The 12,235-nt window shown below is 38.7% G+C and overlaps 1 protein-coding gene across 1 annotated transcript in view; it reads right to left on the bottom strand.

Annotated features, from left to right (window-relative positions):
• TRHDE (thyrotropin releasing hormone degrading enzyme) overlaps positions 1–12,235 on the bottom strand; it is a 206,084-nt gene that overhangs the window by 71,807 nt on the left and 122,042 nt on the right. The window contains exons 8-9 of the mRNA XM_039704191.1: positions 5,140–5,205; positions 2,534–2,721 (exon numbers count right to left, since the gene is read on the bottom strand). Of these exons, the coding sequence (XP_039560125.1) occupies positions 2,534–2,721; positions 5,140–5,205 (254 nt within the window). The remainder of the gene's footprint in view (positions 1–2,533; positions 2,722–5,139; positions 5,206–12,235) is intronic.

The following is a 12,235-nucleotide window of genomic DNA, read 5'->3' as shown; positions in this document are numbered from 1 at the left end:
ACTAAATTCCTGGCAGGGCACACATGGATATCTTTCCCTGTGCTCTCTCTAGCACTAAATCTTATTTCCAATGTTTAGAAACAAGAATTGTAATAAAATCTCCTAAAAAACCCAGCAGATTTTGCCCTGGTGGTATTGCCCTGGCCATTCCACACATGAATTTGAATTACAAATTCATGTCATATATGAAAATAAAACTAAGTCTACTTCTCACCTGTATTGGGTTTTCATGGCAAGGTTTTGGTGCGTTACAGGGGTGGCTTCTGTGAGAAGCTAACAGAAGTTTCCCCCATGTTCAGCAAAGCCAATGCCAGCCCCAGGAGAGACCCACTGCTGGCCAAGCCCCATCAGTCACTGTGGTTGCACTTCTGAGGTAACATGGGGGAAAAAACTGCTGGAAAAGAGCAGTTGGAGAAAGGAGACTATGCGGGGGAAACAGTCCTCCAGACACCAAGGGCAGTGCAGAAGGAGGGGCAGGAGGTGCTCCAGGCACTGGAGCAGAGATTCCCCTGCAGCCCCCGGTGCAGGCCATGGTGAGGCAGGATGTGACCCTCCAGTCCATGAAGGTCCACGGAGGAACAGAGATCCAACTGCAGCCTGTGGAGGACCCCACAGTGGAGCAACCTATCCTGAAGGATGGCACCCTGAGGGAGGGACCCACACTGGAGCAGTTTGTGAAGAACTGCAGCCAGTAGGAAAGACTCATGATGAAGAAGCTTGTGGAGGACTGTCTCCTGCTGGAGGGATCCCATGCTGTAGCAAAAGCCCTCCACCTGAGAAGGAAGGAGGGGCAGAGACGTGTGATGAACTGACCACAGGTTCCATTTTTGTTCCTCTGCACTGTTGGAGGGAACAAGGTAGAGAAAATCAGGAGCCTGGAAAGAGGGAGAGGTACGGGGAAATTGTTTTAAGATTTTTGTTTATTTACGCAGTACCTTTCTCTGATTTGATTGGTAACTTCCCACCCCTCCATCCCCTCCAACTTGAGTCTGTTTTTTCCATGATGGTACTCTGTGTGAGTGATCTCTCCCTGTCCTTATCTCAACTCATGAGTCTTTCATCATATTTTCTCTCCCCAGCTCATCTGAGGTAGGCAGTGATAGAGCAGGTTCGGTGGGCACCTGGCATCCAGCCAGGGTCACCCTGGTATCACTTACACACCAGTAGTCTTTACTCATACATTACATAACAGTTACTTTAATTAATACTGAATTCCTAGAAAATCTATTTTTAAATGTCTCTACAATATTTGGAAGGCTTAACATATCTGGTTTAGTAAATAAAAAAAATAATAACTGCTGTTCTGAGTAGTAAAATCCACTCACATTACATTACACATATATAAACTTGCACAAAGAAAAATTTCAAGAGAGGAAGGGAGAATTTCTCTCCTGCTGCACTGAACTGTGAATCATGAACACTTCCAATAGTCCACATTCAGTTGTTTAATCTCTTTTTCACAAAGAAACTAATTTCAGCCCAGAATTTAGACAGATGCTTAATACCCTGTTAGGTTGTTCCAATACAGCCAGAAAAACAACTATTTACTCTGTGTCATGTTTGAGTTCCATACTGTTCATGTTCTAAAAAAAGATAATGAACTTCTAAACACTTTCCAGTAAATGTTACTATCATTTTAGGCCTTCCTCAACAGGAAAATTCTACAAGCTCCAGATATGTCAATCAAAATTTTGTATTAAATTTTACTTTTAAACAATTTAAATCTACTGGACAAACACAGAATATTCCAGGTTAATAGTGTGCCCTCTTTCACACTGAGCATGAACAGGTCAACACAGAAACTTCAAAGGCCATCTTCAAATTCTCTAGCATCAGCTAGCAACAGCTATTCTTAGCCTTAAAATATAATGCCAAAACTGCTTGAGACAATGAGGATTCCCCAGGATCAGACAGGAATGTCAGTTTGTCTTTGGGATGAAGGAAGCATATAGAGTCAGCTGGAAGCAGGAAAAAAACAATCTAATAAATGGAAAAGGGGTAGAGACAGAGATGCTGATTTCAGCCAGTGTAACAGCTCCTATAGGACCCACTCAGCTGCCTCCAAAAATGAAAGAGCTGGAACCCCCTGCCTTCTACAGAGGTCTAGCTCAGCTCCTGACTCCTTCCCAAGTCAAGCAAGGTCTGTAGCTGACATATATTTACCTCTGCTTACTCAATGTATGAGCATTGAGAGGTCCACTCCAAACAATTTCTTAAGAACTATCAGACCTTCCAATCACATTCCACATTACTTCATGGAGTGTGACAAAATCAAAAGAAAATGGGAGGAAACAGATGAGTGATGTAAGACACTGCCACAGAGAATTGTCAGGATGCAATTGGGTATTTTTTTTCCAATTCTTTCAATTATCCTCAATTTTAATTAAGTTCAAATTAAAGTATCGCCACACGCTATTGATCCCAAGAAAAGCTCAGATTTCTAAAAAAACAATTTGCATAAAAATACACATATAAAGCACTTACTTAAGCAACTACACCATCTTGAAAGACAGTAATTGAGAAATGCAAGTACCTGTTATCCCCACGGGCAGGATCCTTGGGTTTAGTATCACTGTCATAAACAAAACGCTCTTGGGAGATGATTATGATGTTGTCTGTAGTTTCATTTCCCAAGATAGTGATAACAGGATAGCCCATCTGTAGTGTCCACTGATCCATCACCTCTTGGATATTTACAGATTTTCCAACCCTTTTCAAAGCCTTGGAAAAAAAATAAAGAAAATTTTCAATACACTGAAGCAGTAAAACCTTTTTTTTTTTTTTTTTTTTGCCCCTGGGATCAAAACTGGTTTTGGAGGGTAAAATAACCATCACACATGTATACAGATACACACACACACTTGCACCCAACACACACACACTACATAAATGAACTTAAGGCTCTCTGTATCTTAAAAATAAATGTTGAGTAATCTAAACAGAGAGGAGAGTGAGAGTCAAAAAGTCATATTTTCTGCGTCATTCAAGTACTTCTGCTGAAACAGAAGAAATAACCTGCTTTACCAGATTTTAACCAAGAGCCACAGAAATACTGGGTAGCTATTCTTAACCAGATAAGGTTAAAAAAGACACAGCACTAGTTGAGCCAGGCACCAACAATAAGGCATATTTGAAGGGCCTTAATTTCTAAAAATACAGGGCTTCTCTGTTCTGAAAGTCAAAATGACTAATTATTTGAAAATACTGTCCCTTATGTCCAAAGTGAGGCTATGTATACCAAGATATTCCCTGCTGCTTCATAAACTGCACCTGTTAGAACACATGGAGGATTAATGTGTTCATATTTGATTCCATATGTCAATAAAAATGCTGTTTTACAAGTGGATTTTTATCTGAAACACAAAGAGATACTATAGCATCGTGGGAGATGAGACTGCATATGAGGAGAAAGAGGCCTCATTTGTTCTTCAGCGACAGACATGCTCCTAGCTGTCGAACAGTCCGAGATCACAGACTGAGCAACCTCTGATGAATACAAGCAGAAGATGTCTTCAGAACTGAAGCTGCAGTTGCACTGCCTTAGGAACAAAGGGGCTGGCAACAAATGCATTTACAACTGAGGCAAACAGAATTATCAGCTGCAACAGTAGATATGAGCACACAGTATAGCTATAGTGGTTATGGACCAGAATACAGTCTCATTTTTGTTCCACTTCATTAGCTGCAGATTCTGTTGCTCTTTCAAGACAACATTCATTCCTCCGACCTCCCATCGCCCAGAACTGTCCCAGAAGCTTTAACAGAGGAAGAAAAGAAAGTTTTCTTGCTGTGACATTCAGCTACAGATTAAGACACAGATTTAAAAGCCTGACTGTATGTTACTTGTCTCAACTCTCATTAGCAGTCAGTACAGACATAGGACTTGGTTCAGTTGCCCACATGTAGGTGAATAATGACATTTGACCTTTTTCTGCCACTCCAGAAGAGCAGAGATTTCTCCATGTATCTTATGCTAAATTGGTTAGACACACCTGAATGTCTTAAACATCCTACTGCACCTAATCTGGCACTAGTTGCCTATATTTGAACAATTATCTCCAGTCTCTAGTCAACAGTCAGTGGTTCAGGTTTATTATAAAATAATCATGTAGTGGCTAGCCAACTGAATTATTCTCTAAGCTCTGCTGACTATACTGACTAGATTTCTGGGACTCCAGTTGTTCCTGTTCACTAGTGTCAAAATCCTAAAATATTCAACACATTCTTTCAGAACCATTGTATCTACAACAGACATGCTTCTCACATGGCAGCTGGAAGCCAGGTAGGATAAATTAAGGTAAAAGCTGTTAAAAGTCTGTGAATCAGCAACTGAAGACTCAGTGAGAAGAACAGGATCTTGAATACTTAGTTTACAGATATATACCTGCTTGTCTAGATGTTTTGATCTCCAGCTAAATCCTAGTTTTGGTGTCATTAGTTAAAACTAGATTTTCATGTTTTGTGTGTCTTGAACTGGTACCTGTGCCAAAACTCTCTGACTGTGCTCCACATTGCCCTCCACTCAGTCTCTTTCTGGGGAAGACTCAGGCTAGCTCAGACTAATCCCATAGGGGAGAAATTCAGGGACACTTTGCTCATCTTACAAATGATGAACCATTGTGGAGCCCTAGACCAGGTTCTAGAACTCAAGCCAATCCTGGATGTGTAAGTCCCTACAGCATGCCAAATATTGCAGTAAATAATTCTCTGTTTACATCATACTTTGAAGCTTTAATATTTTTGTCCTTCACAAAAATCTTAACTCCATACAAAATCAGAAACACATGTGATGGGACTGCCAAAGCTCAGCACTTTCATGTGCTTTTCAGCTTATGGGTCTCAGTGTGCTGCCACTGAAGTCACTGATAGATTCTGTGAAGTGTGATAGATTCTGCACATCAGTGACGCAGCACATGCAGGGAAATATATTCTAACATAAAAAACTATAGAAATGCTGCAGAACTCATATTTTTAATGTTGCCTCTAGGTTAACTCAAAGGAAACTTCTTTGCATCACTTTTGGTATTTGCTCTGTGGTTTGAAGATCTCAATATGCACTATTCACTCCTGATCTCACTGAGAAAACCGCCATAGCAAATTCCTATTTCTCCCTCAATGCAATAGGTTAAAGTATTTTACCTTTGACAATGTGTTCCAAAGATCATTTCTGGCTGCATTGCCATACTTGTGAATGGTTAAATAGTCCTACAGAAATAAAATAAAAATAAAAATCAGTATTACAGTGCATAGGCCAAACAACTAGAGCTGTGCATCACTGCTATTAGGAGTTAAATCACATCAATGTTTGCATTTATTAGAAATATACAAATACGCAATATGTTCATCCTAAGGGAATAAATAAACAGTTTGTTAAGCTACTTTACAACGCGAAAATTGTTGCTAAGAATTTCATTTACAACTTTAAATGCTCTTCCTTTTCTGTGTAACTCATTCTATAAGCTAAATATCTTTTATCTATCTATCTATCTATATATATATATTTAGAATGTACATCTAATCTTGGGAAAGGTTCCTATGTAATTCTTGGCAATGAAAGGAGAAGCTGCTGAAACACAGTTCCAGTTGCTATTTTAGCAGTTCATTCTGCTTTGTCTAGTGTCAAAAATTTGTGCACTTGGATGACAGTTGGATTCATTACAGAAGATTTAACTGAGCAATAGTCCATCTGAACTCCAAACTCTTATCTAGGGAGATCCTGGCCCTTCAGTGTCAAATACGTCATCCTGGCAACTAGGGTTGCAACAGGTTATCACAAAGGTTCTCCACAACAGGGAGCAGTGGAGGACACGTGACAGGAATCCAACTCCATGGTTGTGCACAGGAAGCTGCAGGTGTGTTTCCAAGCCACCTGTGACTCAGTCTGAGGAGGCTGGAGGTTGTAAAATGAATACTTTCAATTATTCCACCAATTTCAATAACTGAAGGTCCATTCTTCTCCCATAATAACCAGAAAGATAATTCCCAATAAGCTTCCATCATATTACAATAAGTTCCAAAATTAATAGTTTAAGTATATTACCAGCTTGGGTCTAGGTCTTTCAAGCATAAAATACTTGCTTTTTTAAATGACTTCTGGAGAGACAACACTGTTGTTTCCCACTATCCCATGTCCCTTGACAACAGTTCATTCAGTTACAGAAGTGAAATTCAGCAGTCATTATTTGAATAACATACATTTCAAGCATTTGATTGGGAGAATTAAGTGAAAAACACAGATCAGAGGTTGTACATCAACTGGTCCTCCTACAATTGGATTTCTACCATCTTCACTTTACACAATGGTAGAAGACAAACCCTAATTTACTGCACAATGATGACACTAGGACAAATTTGCTGACTGTGTTATCTGTGCTTTGTGTGAAGTAAGATACTTTGGGAATAATTAGTATTTGGAAAGCAAATTTTCTGATACACAAATTGTAGCACCTGTGACAGATTTAGCTTTTGTCAGCCAACTTATGGTGAAACAAACAACAACTCCCATTTAATCACAGACTAAGAAGGCTAAATGAGAACACTGACTCTTTAAATGCAGTGCTGAGTCTTAACAATGTCATGAGACTAACTCAGAAAAAAGACAATATTATACAGGCTGCCCCTATAGCACACTGTGCTTCCATTTTGTCTAAAAATACAGAATCATTTAAGGCACAGTGAAACATTCAATAGCTTCCAAGGCTAAAGAAGCTGAATTGCAAATTAGAAAGCTAAAATAGGAATAAACAAAAGTGGGACAAGGTAAATAAATAACAACAGATATACAATCCACATTTTAAGCAATACCAGAAAATGCTGCATATATTGTTCCTTCTGAGAGATGCTGTTAGAATCATTACAGAGCAAAATAAAATGGGGGAAACACTTGAGGACTTCATCCAGGCAATAATCCTGTTTACCAATCTACCATTAGACATTATATTTGACTTTTACATTTTGTGTTCAGAAAGACTGCAAAGAGATTAAATGCTTTCTGTCTTTTCTTTTGGATTTGGTTTTGTTCAGTTTTTTCCCCCCAATACATAGATTGGGAGGTTTAAATGTGGCTTGTCACTCTGTTAAACATTTATTATCCTCCAATCTAATATGTTCAGCTCACAAAGAAAAACAAAAGCAATCCTAACCTTTACCATGAAATAAGAATATGCAATAAGAAACACAACGTCTTGGTACGGTCCTTGTGCCATACAGCCTAATTATCAATTTTGTCATTATGTCATGAAAGTTGCATCGAGAGCATAAACACAACATAAAACTAGGAGTGGTATCAAACGCATGCACAAAAAGCAGTCCTAAGTGGCAGCGTGTATCACATAGGCTTTCAGTAGTAAACTGACATTGCAATCTCAAATCTGAGTGTGCTTTCCAGAGGCACAAGAGCAAAAGGCTTCTGAACCAGGTCCCATCAAATATCCTCTTATTCCTATCCTCATATATTTTTTTCAACAATAGCCAGAAGCAAACACCTGGAAACACTATAAAACTACAAAAGCATACAGTGGTACCTCCCACAACTGCTCTTCCATCATCCAGCACTTCAAGGCACCAGAAATCGTAAGCAGATTATATCCTTGCATTTAATAGTTATCTTCTGTGAATTCGGCTGGTTGCTTTCTGAACAAATCAGCATTTGCAACACCTTATGAAAAAGCATTTCTCACTTCAGTGATCTGTTGTGTGATACCTGTTCCAAATACCTGCCTGTCCGCTGGTTTCATCTGCTGCTTCCTACTTCTAGCTTTAGAAGAACAGTGCATTACTGTTTCCTACTTCACTCTCCCCAAGCCACTCATGTTTTTACAGATCATTATGGAACATGTACAGCTTTTATATTGAGAGCTCTGCCTGACCCAACCACTCCCAGCTCTGCTGCAGTTATACTGCCACCCCAGCTGCTGACTCCAAAGGTAGTTTGGATAGTTTTTGACCCTGCCTGAGCTTTCATTACCAGATGACGAGCCTCACTTCCTCTTCCATTGACAGGCATTCAGCCTAAAAATGAAAAGACATATCAGCACCCAATACATCCCAGGAAATAGTAAAATAGGAGTCAAAGATCTATACATACCCTGCTTGTCTATTCTAACGATGGAACAAGCAGGAATATAATCCATTTTTCCTCCTGGGGACTCATATCTAAGTCTTAAGCGGCTTGCAGAGGGGCAAAATACATGCTCTCATTCACTGTAATTCTCCAGGGCTGGAGTATTAGCCACCCCTTTGCCTGTACATTCACTAGAAAAACCAAAGCAAACAGAACAGAGATGCAAGCCACAGAACAGAAAAGGAGGATGACACTGAAAACACAGCTGTCTGAATCTAAGCTGTGCTCAGCACAGCTCCAAAGGAGGCAAAGTGACTTAAAGCCACGTATTCATAAACACATATGCCCAAAACCATCTGTCTGCAAGGCTGCTTCCCATCATAAACTTGCAAGTCTATCACTGACAAAAGCTGTTCCATTGACTGGAGTATGCTGGAACATGAAGATATACATTAGCCACCTTCCTGTCAGCTATAGCCCTACAGTGTATGTGAACACAAAAGTTGGCATGCAGATCTCTTTAACAAGAGTGCTCTTCTACAACTCTTCCATTCTCCTTCAATGTAATGCTGCCTCTAAAGTTTTTCATTGTCATGGAGAAAGCAGAACTTTTCAGACCTTAGGAACTGTCACACAACATGAAAATCAATCAAAAACACACACCCAAAAGTAATCATTTGGGTTTACATTTTCAGCACACATCCTCTTGTAATAGTCTTCCTAATATTTTCACATTAAAATATGAAGCCACTCTTTGCCAAAAAGAATAATGGAATGTGATCCATTCACCTCCATCAATAAAAAATTAATCAGACAATGCACTTTTCTAACATGTTTTAGCAAGTCTTAACATTAAGTAAATAAATAAATAAACAATGAAATATCCTGATTCTGTGATACCATGAAAACAAAGTCCATTCATTGCACTACCATAGGATCCTTCTAAAAATCCCAACAGATTTAGTCTACAGTATAATGTGTTATCAAACAGTAATCTCAATCCCCCCCCCAAAAAAAAAAAAATTAAAAGGCTCAATGCTTTTGACATTATTTCTTGCAAACTGGAGAAGATAGCTTGAACAGTAGTAGGAACAGTGAAAAACATTAAAAGATTTTGAAAGATGGTTTCAGTAATGCTGTACTGATTAAGCTTTCAGACCTTTTATTGTACTAGATATTTTTAAGAAAAGGAGATTATTTAAAAGGGAAAAGTATTTCATTTTTTTGCAATATTTCCTATTAACTAAGCTTCTTGGTAACAAAATAAATGAACTACTCCTCTATCCAAACATGAAAATGCTCTCAACTAACAAAAGGTAGTAATTTATAAAATACAAAAAAATTAATATGAAAAAGTTAAGCAAGTGTAAAAGAGGAGTAAGTCTCCAAACGTGTCTTAGTTTCAGGGGAGATTTTACATCTATAAACAGAAACTGAAATATCAAATCTAGGACTAAACTCCTTTCTCAGTTAATCTGTATGAAGCTGATTGCTCAGCTGAAGGAACAGCTTCAGACTTACATGAGTGATGCTGAGATCTGAAACAGATTGAGTAACTTCATTTTTTCTCCTAAAGATAACTGGAAAATTCCACTATATGAAGGACGAAAATGTAACAAATTATTTTCATCTCCAATTCTTGTGGCTGTGTTTCTCCTTTTTCAAGGCTCAGGTAAAGCAGACCTGCCTCTATCTACCTTTTTTGTGTTTCATTTCTACTCCTCAGTGCTCATTCTCCTCCCTTTGGCCTACAATATGTTCTTGTTCAGTGGTTTTATACATGACTGCTGTATATCACTGAAGACTTAGCACTACAAATAAAAACATTTACTTCAGGTAGAAATCAGTCTCTAAGGCTCCAGGTATCAAATCCAGTGTATTTGTTTTCCTAGAAATTTATATACCTAATCTTAAGCCAACAGACACCATCTGACAGATGCTGACTCTAACATGCCCCTTTTTCCTCCTGTCCTTCACACTGCTAAAATCAAATCTGCTACCACATATTATGTTAACATTGTCTAACATTCAAATAAAAAAGCTTGGGCAAGGGTCAGAGAGTAGTGCACATGGTCACAAAGGTGAGTGACAAACAAGAGGGACTGAGAACCAGTGGCAAAGGACTAACAGCAAGCTACAAAACTCTGAAAATCCTCATAAGAGAGGAAGACTACTAAACAGAAAAGCTAAAATAGCCAACTAGATCTGCATATTTTTCAGCTTTACAACAGACTAATCCTGAAGAAACAGCCATAAGGAAGAGAAGCGATCACCTTCCCAGCTGGGCAGTCAGCCAAGCAACAAAGGACTAGGTAAATTCACCTTACTGGTCATGGTCAACACTCTGTAAGGCAAATTAGTTGGGGGTTAACTCTATTTGTGTCAAGAATTAATTTGCACCAGTGAGTCAAGCTCCAGAGCTACCTCCAAACTGAAAGAACAGCTGTTATCAGACCAGTTGTCAAAGCACTACTGCAATGCCAGCTAAGAAAAAATCTGGAAAACAGGTTTTTCCTGGACAAGTAAGCCAAACAACTGCTTCACTTTCTACATCGTTTTGCTAGAAGTGCCCAAAACTGCTTTCAGGCAGTCTAGTAAGAAACTGCCAACATACAGAATATGCTAGAGTCATAGAATATATTTTCATCATAGTTTCAATCAGGGGATCAAAAACGTTGATTTTCTTCCTATACTTTAATCTATAACTGCATTAAAATGTTCTTCCTACAAAAAATAAAAGTCAAGAATTTGACTAACTAAAAAACCATTTCAACTTAAAACAACAAAAAGGCAACATCAAAATCATACTGAAATAGCAAGCACATAAGGAGTATAAGGTAATGCCTACAGATAGCAGGCCTGACTATGTAGGTAGTTCTTACCTAGTATTAAAATTATCACATCACAGTCACAGCATCAAATGCACTCCTGTATCTGCCTGGAGCTACAGTTTGATGATATTTCGGTGGTACTGCCAGACTAAGCAGGTCCCACAACCTTTGCTGTTCCTTGGACCCTGTGCCCCTGTTTCTGATGCTCCTTTGCAGACCAGACCTCTGAAATGGCCTACACAGGAGTGAATCTAACATTCCCCACTAAGGACACCATTCCTTCCTACCTTGATCAAGTTTACCAAGGAGGATTCCAAACTCTTTCACTGGCACAGATGAAGTGGGGTTGGGTGGCCATGAATGGAGGAGAACAAGCAGCTGGAAGCAGCATTAAGGAAAACAGAACAGTGGTTTCCTAAGCCAGTGTCCTGTGCCAAGTATTATGAAAGAGACTGGACAGAAAGATACACAGTGGTGATTTCAGAATATAGCTAAGAGAAGGATTATCAGTGCATCACATTTAAGGTGAACGAAATTTCATTTTGAAGTGTATTGCTCTAAAAGCAATGCTCAAATGTTCTTTTCAAATGCTTAAGTAACACTATCATAAATCAAAGAAAGGAAATAACATTTAACTTCAGTTTTTAAAGTGTCTACATGGGGCTACCATGAGGTTTAACTAATCCAATTATAATTCCCACCTTCTGCAGCTTTGAATTAACTTTTGTGTTACCCTGTTTAAAATGTTTGCTAACAGGAGCATCTTAGCTAGCTTCTAGTTCAAACTCACAAGTAGGTAAAAAGAAGCTTTAAAAAAGCCCAAAAGGTGTGCAATATAATTCAAAGCCATCATACAAAAATTCACTTCAGCTGTGTTTTGCCTTCTCTTTGGGTTACTATTTCAGTGAACACATAAAATCCTACAGAAGAAACTCAGTGGAATCCTATCACTGTACACGAGCTGAAACTCCAGCCCTTAAATTCCAAAAGGTGCATTTAGACTTTTTTCACGTACAACAATGATATAATTCTGACAAACCAGCAGCAACTAGAAAATACCCAGTGAACATGTAATATCTACAATTAAATCATTATGTCTAAACAGCAAGCTATAACTACTAATCAGAAAGAGTGAAACTGGAACCACACATGGAAATAAATCTTAATTTTCTCTGGAGCCAATGATGCTGAATGGGCCACATAATTATAGCATTTTACTTTGTCCTTTTTTCCTTTGTAATTCATGATGCTCCCATTGATGCTAACAATAATCAGATCAGCAGAACTGACATTTTTGGCATTGTAAGGGGTAATGGGAGTTTTAGCACTGATTTTATGGGAG

This window comes from Passer montanus, unplaced genomic scaffold (assembly GCF_014805655.1).
Source record: "Passer montanus isolate IOZ18808 unplaced genomic scaffold, ASM1480565v1 scaffold17, whole genome shotgun sequence".
NCBI lineage: Eukaryota > Metazoa > Chordata > Aves > Passeriformes > Passeridae > Passer > Passer montanus.
The sequence above is the reverse complement of the archived record's forward strand: the minus strand, read 5'-3'. Positions and strand labels throughout refer to the sequence as shown.